This window comes from Cynocephalus volans, chromosome 11 (genome assembly GCF_027409185.1).
Source record: "Cynocephalus volans isolate mCynVol1 chromosome 11, mCynVol1.pri, whole genome shotgun sequence".
NCBI classification, from domain to species: Eukaryota; Metazoa; Chordata; class Mammalia; order Dermoptera; family Cynocephalidae; genus Cynocephalus; species Cynocephalus volans.
The window spans coordinates 118436385-118451636 of NC_084470.1; the positions used below are offsets into that span (position 1 = coordinate 118436385).

The window sequence follows — 15252 nt, forward strand, 5'->3', positions numbered from 1 at the left end:
TATAAAAGCTCTGAAGCTAGAGAAAGAGAGAGAGCTAAAATGCTTTCCTTAATAGGTGAATGGACGTGAGTTTCTGTGGTAGTGGGAGCCTAAGGAGAGATTTGAGGAAGGAAAGGGTCAGACCAGAAAAGCCTAGAGGCTGTCAGGGTCCTGCCCAGAAACGAGGAAAGCAGCTGCAGATATTCCTGGCGGCTTGGGCAGGCGACGGTCTTTCAAGATCATGGCTATGTAGCATTCAAAATCCAGTCTGGTGTAGCCGGCTGTATATCACTCTGTTAATTCTGCAGCTTTAGGAACATCTGCTGTACAACCTCCTCATGTGACTGCTCTTTTGAGGAAATCAAAGAAGAGCAGTGATGTTATCGGTCCAGTTACAGTGGAGAACCAGAGGCCAGCCACAGAAGGTGAGCATGAGTGGGAGTGAGACTTCAGAGGAGGCACACATGGGAAGAAGTGGAGACTGTCAGAAACATAAGGTTCCCAGGAGTACCCGGAGGTGTAAGGGGGACACATGTGGACAAGCCCTGAAGACCTCCACCCAGCCCCCTGGGATCCCTTTTACTATGTCTGTGCATCCCTCTGCAGGCTTCTGTGTGCTCCGAGAGGACTCCCCCAGGCCGCTGGATAGCTTTGCTCACACACTGAGAGCCAGATACCCTTGGGGCCTATGTGACCCCAGGGTGATTCTTCGCCAGTGGTCCAGCAGAATGGAGCCCGGTTCCTTTGCTTGGAATTGAGGCAAACTCTGAGGCATAATTTATAGTTCAAAGTTCCCCTTTGGGATAAAGCTACCGCTACCCTCCGCCTCTGTAGGAATTCACCTGGTAGCCTTGTGAGGTCCCTTTCTTTTCTGGCCCTACTGACTCTTTTCCCTTTCCTGTTTCTGCTGGGAATGCTGCCTTAGTAATAAATTACTTGTACATGAATCCTCTCCGCAGGGTCTGCCTCTGAGGAAACTGACCTAAGAGGGACACTAAAGCCGTTTTAATTGAAAAATTAAAGAGTGGTCAGGTAGGATTGGAAGATTTGGGCATGCCCAAGAGGAATACGTAGGTAACACATAGATCAGGCTTTCAAATGTTTTCAAGCTTGTTCTTATTGGGTGAAAGGGATTTCAAGGAAAACCAAATATAGCCTAAATTTAAAGCGGAGATGAGAAGTTACTTCAGAGCAATACTAATGATCAGATAGGGTGACAAGGGAGAGGACTTGGAGGAAGATGTGTCTGACTTGAGACAGGTCAGGAGCAGGAAATGAAGTTGAAGGATGAAGATACTTCAGACAAAGGGCATAAGTACGTATTTTCAAGGACCACATATACCCTGCAATACTGTAAGTTAGAAACGAAAGTTAATCAGAGAAACATTAGGAAGTGATTTGCATAGGTCCCTACATTTTCATTACCCAGAAATCAAAGTGAAAACGATAATCTGATTTTTGGTAGTTGATTATTTATTACAAGAAGTCCACCAAATCCAGGAAAGCAGAAACTTAAACTGAGCTAAGATATAAATCATTAAAAAAATCACATTATCAGTGTCATTAAGAATATTAATGAATTTTCCTTAACACGGGTATTTTTTTCCCCTATAAATGATAGTACTTAAGGAACAGTAAAATTGCTGAAGAGAGAAATGTACCTAATTTTCTATGTTTTTTTGTGGGGCGGGGGGACAGATGTACTGGTTTCTAATTGATGATGTTCCTTTTCAGTATATGTGCTGCCGAAGCGAGCACAGATGATGTTCCTTTTCAAGTCTGACTTTTGTGCCAGTTCTTTAATCTCCAGAGACAGCTTATATACCTCCAGGGCCATTTTCATATCATCTGGGCTTGGGAGACACTGCATGAGTTTTTTGCCTGTGAGCACGTGCTCACAGCCTTCAGGGACCTCCTAAAAGAAATAAAAGATGGTTTTTGACAGGCTTCTCTCCAAACTATATCCAGAGATAGAAGATTGCTTCAGGACACATTACTGATGGCAACAAAATTGGAGTCATCAAAACCATCTTCAGAACTGATGGATGAAATCCAAAACATTCTTGTGTCTTAACTAAGTGTTCACATGAGGGTTCAGGTGAGCCCTGCTCTCGGGCAGCAATGAATAACTGCTGAAGCAGGGGGGGAACAGTGTGGCAGAGGACACCCAGTGGTCCTCTCTAGGGACAACCAAAGGGATAGTTTGATGGCCCATCTGAAATGGAGTGGTAGCATAGCATTTATTGTAGAAAATATGGGGCTGAGGGCCACATCTCCTGGATCTGTGAGCCCTTTCCTATCCTTCCTGCCATACAATGAGAAAATCAGAGCTTGCCTTAATGAGCTCACCAAAGCACTTTGAGGGTGACAAGTGCTACTTCTGTAAGTGATTTGTCAGAAATGAATCCTGGCAAAAGTCGGATCCCATTGGTATTGGCTGAACAGTGCTTTAGAAAGTGACAGGACACCCTGAAATGTGTGCCACTTACCCACTCACACTTGGGCACCTCTGGGTACCAGGTTCTGTTCTCTGAGCAAGTGATACTTTGGTGTTTGACCACACCATAGCCATAGTCACACTGGATGGTGACATTTTCATGCTCAACATACAGATATTTATCCTCAAGACAGCTTTCCGTCTTCTACCTTCGGTTTCAGACACAGAGCTATAATGGAAGCACAGTTTTGATCATTCTGTGATTCTCAGAATGAGATCTTACAAGAGTAGAGAACACTGAGGGGTGAGAAATACTGATAAAGTATACATGAGTACTGAGAGTTGTTCTTTACCTCCATTTATTTTGTGATTATAACAATAAGATTAATAATAATGATACTGCCATACTACATATTAATGTAAGCACTAATGCAAAACATTATTACCTCCATTTTGCTACAGAGAAAAATTAAATACAAATAGTTTACGTGACTTGTCTAAGGTTGCATAGCTTTTAAGTGGAATGATTATGATATAAACCTAGGTATTATGGCCCTAGAGTCTGAGTTTTCAAAACTACCATATCTCAAAAGCTTGATCTTTATTTTTTATTCTCATTTTCTTAATATCATTAAATGGAGGCAGTGGTGGGAAATTGGCCCCTTTAGTTGCTCTTAGCAGAGCAGTAAAATAGGCAGGCCCTATCCTCACAGTCAACCAGAAAACTCCTATCAGGTCAACTTCATGGCGAGAAGTTCATAATATGCATGAGGCTCTAATGGAGATATCAGATACTTGAAGGATGTTTTGAATTCACCCATAGGAGTCCTCGTTCAAACTTAAGTATGTGCTCACTAAAATTTTCCTAAATCTTCACTGATAATTTCAAATTAAAAATTGCTGTCTCTAATTCCAGAAACAAAACCACATATAAATGAACACTTGAATTATAACAGAAGTAGTACTGCAGAGTTGTGTGGAAACTATGGTCTATTTAATAAATGGTGCAAGGGTAATTGAAAAGCCATTGAGGAAAAACAAACTTTGACCCCTACTTTCCACAATAAATACACAGGAACTCCAAGTGATTTGGAGATATTAATATGAAAGGTAAAACAATAAAGCTCTGGAAAATAACATAGGAGAATTTTTTCATGACTTTATTGTAAGCAGATATTTCTTAACAAGACATAAAAGCTGCCAACATCAAGGAAAAAATCAATGAACTAAATTCAAATTTAGAACTTCTGTTTATCAGAACTAGAGCACATGAACTACTGGTGGAAATCATTGCAACCATGTTTGAACAAAACTCTTGGTATCATCTGCTAAAGATGAGTATGTGCATAATCTATGAAACAGCACTTTCACTTTTAAGTGTACTCACAACAGAAATGTTTGCACATTGTTTCAAGAGAGATATGTACAATAATGTTCATAAGAACATTATGAGCATTATTCATAATAGCCTAAAACATGAAAAACTTAAACTTTTATAAGATACATAAAAATGTGGTATATTCATATAAAGGAATATTATACAGTGATGAAAACAAACAATCTGTCACTACATGCAAGAACGTAGATGATTCTGAAAAACATCATGTTGAGTAAAGAAGTCAGGAACAAAAGAATACATCCATGATTTCCTTTATGCAATGTTACAAAGTTGAGAAAACTAATCCATAGTGTTAGAAGTTAGAATAGCTGGAGAGACAGTTGGGGACTAACTGGGAGAGAAGATGTGGAAGACTTCTAGAGTGCTGGTAATGGTCATGCTTCTTGACCTGGGTGGTAGTTTGTTAGGGGTGGGTTCATTGTGTGATCATTTATTGACCTGTACACCTAAGAGTTGTATACCATTCTGTAGTGTGTTATATTTCAATGAAAACTTTTATTAAAACAAAGCAAAAGGTGACCCTAAGGATGTGAATAAATAAATAAAATACAAATTTCTAAGTGCTGCCTATGTCTAGGAGAAGACTGTACTGTCAGAGCCTTCATCATGGTGGTTCAACATTCTTAGCAAGGGCCATCAGTAAGGTTAGAGTTACCTTTATATTGAGGCACTGGAGTCAACCACTTTGAATTTCTGCAGGTGATTTTAGCATCTCCAACCAGAAAATAGCCTTCATCACATTCATAGTGAAACATAGTAGTGAAGGATGAAAGTGAACTCACATCTTCATAGGACCCATGGGCAATGTGAGGAGGCATTCCACAGCCTTGAAGGTGAGAGAGAAGGGCAGAAAAGAACAAGCTAGAATTTAACTTGATAACAATTGAGAGTAATGAACCCTTCCCATTATATAGTACTAGGTCATTAAATTATTACATTGCTTATGTATGTTTCATGTCCTTGACAAAACCACTAAAATTTCACACTGCTCATGGACTTTTTGGTACAAAAGCAATAATTAATTCAGCTACAGGGAGTTACTCTGAAACAGAGTCATATTTGGTATCATAGGCTAAATGAAAAGAATACCTATGGATTAATTTTCCGAAAGCAGATAATGCGATATAAAAATGACCAAGAGACTTGAATAGACACATCTCTAAAGTCTCTATATAAATGGCCAACAGGTATATGAATAGGTGCTCAAACTCATAGATCATCAGGAAATCCAAATAAAAGCCACAGTGAGAAACCACTGCACATTTACCAGAATGTCTATAATTGAAAACCATGATAAGACCATGATAATATGTTGTCAAGACATGGCACGATGGAACTCTGATGTATTATTTGTGGGAATGTAAACTGGTACAGCCAGTTCCAAAAATCGTTTGGGATTATCTGCTAGAGGTGAAGATAATCATATCCTTGAACTTAACAATTGCGCTCATGAGTATTTTCTTGGCAGAACCACATGAACATGTGTACCAAGAGACAAGCACAAAAACGTTCCAAACAACATTATTTGTAATAGGCCCAAGCATGAAAGAACCTAAACATCCATCAACCATAGAACAGTTTAGTAAATTATGTAAGTAAATTGTAGTATATTTATCCAATGGAATACAATATATAAAAATGAAAGAAATGCTATGTATAACAAAATGGATGAGTCTCAGAAATATACTAAGCAGAAGTAGATAGACACCATTAATGTAGAATTCCATTTTTGAAGTTTTTAAAAATACAAAAGCCAGCTATAGTGCAACTATAAATAAAATATAGGAAGTGATGACCCTGAAAATCAGAATTGTGGTTATGTTTGAAGAAGGATGGGGATACCTCCGTGGGACTTCTGGGGGCTGGCAATGTCCTACCTCTCCACCTGCGTGAGGTTTTCATAAGTGTTTGCTTTTTGATAAATCATTTTTCTATACCTTTTCATTTTGCACTTTTCTATATGTGTGTTATATTCTAATAAACTTTTTAAAAAAGAATTGGTTATCTTCAAAATGTATAAAAAGTGATTGAATCCAGAATCTCTATGTAATCTTCACCTTTCCCAACCACCACACCGCCCCCAAAGGGGTATGTTTTTATCATTTTACAATGTTTTGGAAAGTTCATCAAAACAATGCAAAACAATGACATATTTTGAAATTAGAAATATATAATACTGGGTTAGCCTATTAGAAAGGAATGATCTCCAGTTCCAAAGATTTTGCACAAGAAATTTTGGTCCTGTTTAATAAATTTAGAGCATTGGGTATGTCAGATAAAGTACCACACAAAGGGAACATTTCCTTTTACAGTTGAATCTAAATTAAAGCTGTTTCTAAATTATTATTTAATAAAAATAAAATATTTAAAACACTCATCAATGCATGAGAATTTAGAAAAATCTCCTCTGGCCTCTCTCCTAAACTTCATCCTCATGAAGAATTACTCCTCCCTATGAACACTGCTCTTAGGCAACTCATCTGTTTCTTGTTCTCCTGTCCAGCAATGTGAATGCTCACTTCTGTGCCCTTTTTTTGCCACCTCCCCTCCTGTGATACTCTCTGCTCTTCTCTACATGCTACCTTTGCAAACAGTGATCAGTCCTGCCTTGGATTGCTTATGGCACTTAATAGGAATGACTTATCATGTTCCTAACCACTTGCATTTTATATGTGTTAAACATTTTATATATGCTATACCATTTAATCCTCACAATAACTGTGTAGGGTAGTATTACCACGATACCCATTCTACCGAAAAGGAGACACAACTCTAGAGGGGTGGCAGCTACTAAGTGACAGTGACATGAATCACACTTAGGGATTAAACTCAGGTTTGTATCAGTTCAAAACCTACTGCTACTTTCCAGAATACTACTATTTTCTGCTGTCCATAGCAATCGTTGGGTAGTTACTTTATGTGGCATCACTGGATATCTAAAAGGCTATAAGATGGAAGTTTGGGCTGAACAACAATATTCTTGTTACTTGCAAAGTCAAGTAACACTCCATTTGAATGAAGTACGTGACTCAAAACCACTTAAAAAACTCTGAATGGCTTCACCCAAATCAAAGACATTGAAGGATTAGAAATGGAAGACATTTTAAGAATAATAGTACAAGAATCTTTTGGGGAGTAAAGCTTTTGTTATCCTCTGAACACCATCCATCACTCCAGAGGAGGCAAAAGTGTGGACACATGTGTCCTTCACAATGAGAGAAAGACTCTGAAGAGCCCACTGAAAACGACTCACACATCTCCTTTCAGTTTGGAAGGGAGAACACAGTGGGCTAGCATCAGAGTCCTGCCAGGGAAACGTAAAATTCAAAACATGGGCTGTCTAGCGGCTCTGGAGTGAGAGAGAATGGAAGGTCTCTGCTGCTTTGAGAATGGTCTGTGCTCCTGACATTATTCAGAACACAGAATGGGCGTGTCAGCTGTCAGCTGCAAGAGAGAGACGGTCATGCGGAGTGGTCTTCTTCGGGCCTGCCTGAAAGGACCACCCAAGGTGAGAGGGAGGCTTCAGTAAAAACAAAAAGCAAAAACTCTGAGTCACCAGATATCTAGAAAATAGGAAAAAGCAAGTAGTCGACCATGGGTTTGACAATACCCAGGAAATTGTAGTTGACAGATCCTCAGTGATGAAGGACCCACACACAAAAGTACTCACAAGAGAAAGAGCAAGTGTGAAACACCCAGAGATCAAGAATCAGCTCAGGTTAAGCACTGTACCCTTCCCTCCTCTCCTCCCAGAGCTTCGACTAGGGGGGCTTCAGAAAACACAGGTGCGATAATTCTGAAGTAAATGTTTGTTTTAGTAGGGAGGAATAGAAATTCACACGTGTATGAGTCTACATACAGCTTCCCAACAGCCTTTCCTAGACCTCAGATTAACCGCCTCCACAGTAATATAAAAAATAGCATTTAATTTTTATGAATAAACAAATACGTATGTAGAGCTCTATACAAGGATTTTTGGGTAAAATTAAGGGGCATGCTTGCAACGTACTTAAAAAGATAAGCTATAGCCATATAAATGGTTATTTCACGGCACTGATCAAACAAGTGCCAGAAGATTAGGACAGGAAACAAGTTCTATAGGAGGAGGTGGTGACAGAACAGAGGACTGGAGTATCAAGGAAAGGCTTTGTGGAGTAAGCTGGAGAAACATCCTCAAGGACGGGTAGAAGCTGAACAGTTGATAAAATGAGGAAGGTAGATTACACCGAGGCAAAGTGCAAACCTCCAGCACCAGAAGATCTACTGCAAGAGAAGCGAGACGTAGGATCAGAACGGGAGATTCAGGCTGATAGACATTCAACACACTTTCAGAGGGTTGGGCCCATAAGCAATGGGAAGATTTGAGGGGACAGAAGAGAAAGGGAAGAATAAGTAAAAACACAGAGATATAATTGGAAGACTCGTTAAAAATTCAGTACGGCCTTCCTCCATGACTCGAGTGTAAGAGAGGGAACTCATTGCCGGGTCCTTTCATCCTGCACTGATTCCATCACAAAATAACATTGTCCGTCAACAATTTTCATGCTTCTGATGTGAAGAATCACCTTCCAACTATAGATGCTTCCTTAATAAACCGTGTTTCCCCCTCTGCACTCTCAGTGAGGAAGACAGCAGGGTTTCCACACTGTCTATCAGGCTCGTGCAAGAGCCTTCAGCTATTATTTTAGGGTCAGAATTTCCCCCCTATATTATCCAGATCCTCCATTTTGACACCATGATAGCCATTTCAGGAAATATATTTATAAATATTTTCTGGTCAGCTTGGACTCTGCTGGGCTGGTGGATCACGTACCACAGGGTGTGTGATCTCTGTTGAGCTTTCACTTCCTGTGCAGGACTTCTCCCTGTTCCGTGTGCTCTGGCCCAGGCTGTTGGATCGTGCAGTGGCGACCCCACCGGGTGTGTGGTTTCTGTCGAGTCTCCGCCTCCCTGGCTGCACGTCTCCCCACTCTGTGCGCACTGTGCTGGGCTGAGACATGTCTTCTGCAACCCTCGTCTATCAGCTGGGCCTTCAAGACCCTGCTCGGCACCGCCTCGCCCAGGAAGTCTTCCGGGTTTCTGGTAGGCACAGACGACCGGTCGCTCTGGGTGCCTTTGTAGCACTGTGTAGATCTTTCTCGGGACTTGTTCACCTTTGTATCCCCCCGGTATAAACCAAGTCTAGCACCCGCCTGCCGCCAGCTCTCCGGCAGGTTCAAGCGGACCTGGGAACTCTCCTACCACACTATTCCCAACCAGAAATTCGTTAGGCTTTTTTCCGAACTGGTGGCTGCAGAGATGGTATCTGCCTCCCAGTAACAGGAAGTTTACTGGGGGCCGGAGTCCAGGGTGTGGTGGAGTGACAGTCGGCCCGCCCGTACTTCCTTGCCCTCCCGACACTGGCTGGGGACGCCCCACGCCACCAACCCGCCAGAGAACCGCGGAGAGAGTGGGAGGGGAGGCCGGCCTGCAGGCTCCGGAAAGCCCCGCGCCGGGCCTAGCAAGTGGGAAGGCTCAGTGACGGCTGAGCCGGGCGGAGCTGCCTGCACCTGGGAAAATGGAGGCAGCCCCGGGTCGGTGAGTGGCCTGGTGATGCAGGCAGGAGCCGGGTGGGCGTCAGCCCCCCAAACAGGGCTTGGCCAGGGGTCACTCACAGTGCTGTGCCAGGTCGGGTGCTCACTCTCTGTCTCTGGTTTCCAGCCTTTCCCATTCTCAGCCACTGCCGCCTCGGGCTGTTCAGTCGCGGTGCGGCTTGGGCGCTCCCAGGAATCTTCTTTAATGCCGGCCTGAAACCTCGAATCCTGAATAGGGCAGCTGGCCGCCTTCAGCGCAGCCCCAGCCTCCGGGATCCTGGCTGCATCCACAGCAGCCCTGGCGCCGTGTTCCCTGTTTCGAGACTCGCTTTTGCAGCTAAGAAACAGTTCTTTTCCTACTCCACACTTCAAAGCTGTTGCCTGTAAATGAGGCAGCCTCTCCTGCTGAGGGCAAAGTGGCGGTCACCCCCCACGACCAGCCAGCAGCAGCGGTCCTCCCTTAAGAGATGGCAAGAGGAAGGTCCACAAGTTTCCCGGCTGCCTAAGGCCCAGTGGCCGCCTTTTCCACCTCAGCTACTCCGCGCCAACTGCCGCAGCCACCGCCATCTTGAAACGCTCTCTTTGGTGCAATTTATACCCTGCAGCCCACACTTTTTCTGAGAACATGTCCTTGCTCAGCTCTATGCTTTTTCTCTCCATTTTTGCTGCTGCATTTCCCTACAGTTTTTTTTCCCCAAAGGACACATCCTTAAAAATTCACATGCAACTGAATCCCTTCTAGAGAAACTGACTGAAGACAGTTTGTACCACAAGTACACCTAGGAAGCTAATCCTAAGGATGGGATTCTAGAATTGGATCACCCACCAGACAGCTGGCAATCATGTTTCCATCACTGGTGATAGGTGGAGTAGTGATAGCCCCCTGCTTGCTATAGCAGGGCAACTATTCCCATTTTCACCTGGAACATAGATGGAAGGAGATGCACTGACTTGTACAATATCTTTGGCATTTGAGAGTAACCTAGAAATAGCAATAAGGGTTGTGAAATTGGGTGGCTGAGCAGCACCCCTTAACTGAAAATGAAGGCTTACAGCAAACAGTCACAATTAAGTGTGGAGGCCAGAAAGCTTCCTTGTTAATATTTAAAGAGCCTCTTATTTCAGGTAGCTGCGGGGGGGGGGGGGGGGGGTTAATCATGCTAAAGACCAGGCTTAGGATCTAATCATAAAAGAATAGTAGAACTACAACAAAGGATGAATTCTTAGCCCTGGTAAGTCTCCTACTAAAAGTCAGGGCCTTTATGTACAATACAATATTGTTCGCCATGCTGAAGAATATATCTCAGAGAAAAAAATTATTCTTCCTGCCTAATTGATGGAAGGAATGGTCCCTTCAGATCTGGGATGAGGGTATCGGGGTAGATGTACTATATAGCCTCGAACCCTGGATTTTCCTAAACCCACAGAACCTGTATAATTGGCCCATTTTTCCCTTGTTGTAAGATAGCACCCTTCCCGCTGCTTGTAGACTATGCAGAGGAATCAAATGAAGCAGAAAACCCCCTCAGTCTGTGCCTCCTTAAGGGCAAGGCATGTAGGTCAGCAAGGTCAGCATGCAAGGGGGGTTGTTATCATGTTCTGACCTATAGGAGTCTATGAAGAAGGCTAGTAGAATATGGTACTTGATGAATAACAGAAAAAGATCAAGAATGAATGACCCAAAGACTAAGATCAGCCACTTCAATAGAAAGTCATGATCTCTTGCCTTCTACCTTGCTAATTACCTGTTTATTTTTCTGAACAATTTTCTCACCAGTTCTCAAAATGAAAGTGAGGATAAGTCTGGATGAGGAAGGACCATGTAACACCACAGTAGGTATAAATAGCAGTAATCCTCCAGTCCTTCCCCAAAAGGACCTTCAGTAACTGACTTAATAATGGTGCACTGCAATCTTTAGGGACTTGTTGGTTCTCAACTGTCTCTAATACCTGGGAAAAGAAAACATCACTTTGACCCTAGTTAAAGTAGGAGCTACAGAGGCCAGGCAATAAAAGGATTCCTGGTTCATGTTCATCCCACAATGATCCTTTAGGTCTATGGACCCACCTGGTGGTCATTTCACTGGTTCCAAAATGTATAGAAGTTAGTGGGATGTTCACATTAGTTCCCCGACCTTTAGAATGAGAGCTATTGAGGTAGGAAAACCCATGAAGAAAACCTACCAGTAATATTTAATGCTGAAACATTGAGGCAAGGATATCTCCTCTCCTCATATCTATGAAGCAATATATTGGAAACCCTAGCCAGTGCAATATGGCAAGAAAATAAATAAAAGGCATGCAATTTGAAATAGTATAAACAAAATGGTGTTTATCTGCAGACAATTATGATTGTTTACATGGTAAATCTCAAAGAATATATAGAAAATCTAGGAGTACTTATAAGAGAATTTAATAAGGCCACAAGATACATGGTCAATATGCAAAAATCAGCGTATTTCTATACGCTTGCAATGAATAATCAAAAACTGAAATTTAAAAACTACTATTTTCTTAGGAGCAATATGTTGAGTAAAAAAAATTTCAAAAAATCACACACTGTATAATTCCATCTGTATAACATTGTCAAAATAACAAAACGATAGAGAGGGGGAACAGATTAGTAATTTCCATAGTTAGGGATGGTGGGCCAGGGGAGAGGGGCAAGTGTATGTTAAAGAGGTAACTCAAGGGGGAACTTTGTAGTGATGGGACACTTCTGTATCTTGATTGCTGTGATGGTTACATGAGTCTACAAATGTGATGAAATAGCATAGAACTATACACTCATACACTGAACCAATGTCAATTTCCTGGTTTTGATATTGTGTCATAGTTTTGTAAGATATAACCACAGGGGAGAAACTGGGTGGAAGGTACATGAAAACACTCTGTGAACCTAAAATTATTTCAACATAAAAAGTTTATTAAAGGACACAAGCTCTGAATGATGCATAGCAGATAAAAACTCCAAAATATTCATGAAAAAAATCAAAGAAAACCTAAATAAATGGAGTGATATAGCATATCCATGGATTGAAAGATAACATTATTAAGATGTCACTTTTCTCCAAATTGATGTACAGGGTCAAAACAACTCAATACAAATTCCAGCAGATGTTTTTATAGAAATTTACAAACTATTTCTAAAATGTACATGGATATGCCAAGGACCTAGAATAGCCAAAACAATTCTGCAAAATAAATAAATGTTGAAGGACTCACATTTCCTGATTTCAAGACTTGCTATATAGCCACAATGATCAAGAGATTGACCCTGTTAAACCAGCATAGGAATTGACATATGCATATAGGTCAACAGGAAAAAAAAGAGTACAGAAATGCACCAATACATATATGGTTAACTGGCCACAGACAAAGTGCCATGGTAATTCAGTAGAGAAAGGGTAGTCTTTTCAACAAATGGTGCCAGAACATGAAGATATCCATATGCAAAAAAACCAAAAAACAAAAAACAAGAATCTTGACTTTTACTTTTCTCCATATGCAAAAAACCCCTTCAAGATGAATTATGGACATAATTGTAAAACTAGCCAATTTGGGTACCACTAGTCTAAGAGATGCTATTCATTCATTCCTCTGTGTATTCAGTGCTGATCTCAGTTTTTACAGAGAGATGACATATTTGGCCTTTTCAGGAACTCATCAACTAAAGTTGAAGGCATTATTCATTATGTTATTTATTCACTAGTCCTGGCAAAATAACTCATGTAATTTATTTCTTTATTTTGATAACAGGAAAAAAAAAACTTCTCCTATAGAATTGATACATTTATTTTTACCAAACAATGTAAATATTTCACCCATTATATTTCCCATTTTAGTTTGACAAAAAGAAAACTTAATCATAATTACTACATAAAATTAAATTTAGGGAAATTTATCTCTGCTGCATAATTTTGATTTTCCATTTTTATTTTAGCAAGTCTGTTATTATTATAACTAATATACTTTAATTTTTTGGAAATCATTGAGCTTGTACTGGGTACTAAGACAGATATAAAAAAAGAAAAGTAAAAGAAACTCCTTAGGAAAATATTCACAATAAGTGACAATTCAACGTAACTTTTATATATTTTCTACACTCTGCAGGTTGTCTTTTCACTCTGTTAATTGTTTCTTTTGCTGTGCAGAAGCTTTTTAGTTTGATATAATCCCATTTGTTTATTTTTCCTTTTGTTGTTTGTGCTTTTGGGGTCATATTCATAAAGTCTTTACCCAGTTCTACTTCCTGAAGTGTTTTCCCTATGTTTTCTTTTAGGATATTTACAGCTACAGGTCTTATATTTAAGTCTTTAATCCATTTTGAGTTGATTTTGGTATATGGCGAGAGGTATAGGTCTTGTTTCATTCTTCTACATATGAATGCCCAGTTTTCCCAGCACCATTTATTGAAGAGGTAGTCTTTTCCCCAGTATATGTTCTTGGTGCCTTTGTTGAAGATCAGTTGGTTGTAAGGTAAGTATGTGGGCTGACTTTTGAGTTCTCTATTCTATTCCATTGGTCCAAGTGTCTGTTTTTATGCCAGTAGCATGCTGTTTTGGTTATTATAGCTTCACAGTGTAATTTGAATAATTTGAAGTCAGTTGGTTTTATATTTCCAGCTTTTTTTTTTTTTTTTTTTTTTTTTTTTTGCTCAGGGTTGCTTTGGCTATTTGGAATCTTCTGGTGTTCCATATGAATGTTAAGATTGCTTTTTCTATTTCTGTGAAGAATGTCATTGGTATTATTATGAGGTTTGTACTGAATCAGTAGATTGCTTTTGGCAGTATGGACATTTTCAAATGTTGATTCTTCCAATTCAAGAGCATGGAATGTCTTTCTAACTCTCTGTGTCCTCTTCAATTTCTTTCAATAGTGATTTGTAGTTCTCTTTGTAAATATATTTCACCTCCTTGGTTAAATTATACCTAGGCATTTTATTATTTTTGGTGAGTATTGTAAATGGGCTACCCTTCTTTATTTCTTTTTCTGCTAGTTTGGTGTTGGAGTATTAAAATGCTACTGATTTTTTCATGTTGATTTTATATCTTGCAACTTTACTGAAATCGTTTATCAACTCTAAGAGATGTTGAAGGGATACCTGCACTCCCATGTTTGGACCCTCCTTTCACAGAGTTGTAAACAGCCACAAAGACAAAATCATTTTGATATGTGAATATTTACTATCATGAATATCAGTGTCAAAGGGACAGTAGAAAACTGAAGTGATCCTTCTTGAATTGAAGGCACCAAACCAGCAAGGCACCCTTTTCTCCCTCTTTTGGCAAAAATTATGGTGATAACTCCAGAGTGGACAGTCTCTCCTTGTCTCTCTGTAGTTCCAGTAGTTCAATCTCCAGAGACAGCTTGTACAACTCCAGTGCCATTTTCACATCCTCTGGGCGTGGGAGACACTGCATGAGGTTTCTGCCTGCAAGCACGTGCTCACAGCCTTCAGGAACCTCCTAAAAGAAATGAAGGCGGTGGGAGAGGTTGAGAGGCATCTGTCACATGAGAATGAAGGAGGATGCAGGCCGACTAGGGAAGCCGTACACGATCAGGACCAAGACTGTCCTCAGACTGGTGGCTGAGCAAGAAAACGAGGAATCACTGGGTCCCACCATATTCTTCCCCAGAAAACACAGATCGTTCTGTGACAGATGCCCAGAGGCCTCAGTGGGGACAGGGACTATTTCTGCTGACCATCCAGAAATAGAACGTCAGCATACTATAAAGTCCAGAAAAAGAAACGTTTGGAGTCAGCGCTGCCGGGTCTATGGGACCCTGCTCTCTAGAGCTCAGTTTTTCCTGTTAGGAAAACTTCTAACTCAGCAGACACTTCAAGGCAAAAAGAGAGAGTT

General features: G+C 40.7%; 1 protein-coding gene and 1 pseudogene across 1 annotated transcript in view; both read right to left on the reverse strand.

Annotated features, from left to right (window-relative positions):
- Positions 1 to 1648: 1648 nt before the first annotated feature.
- Positions 1649 to 6564, reverse strand: LOC134390236 (C4b-binding protein alpha chain-like; annotated as a pseudogene).
- An 8118-nt stretch (positions 6565 to 14682) lies between these two features.
- The window catches only part of LOC134390237 (uncharacterized), a 56355-nt gene continuing 55785 nt past the window's right edge, over positions 14683 to 15252 (reverse strand). Inside the window, exon 17 of the mRNA XM_063113458.1 lies at positions 14683 to 14856. Within this exon, the coding sequence (XP_062969528.1) occupies positions 14683 to 14856 (174 nt within the window). The remainder of the gene's footprint in view (positions 14857 to 15252) is intronic.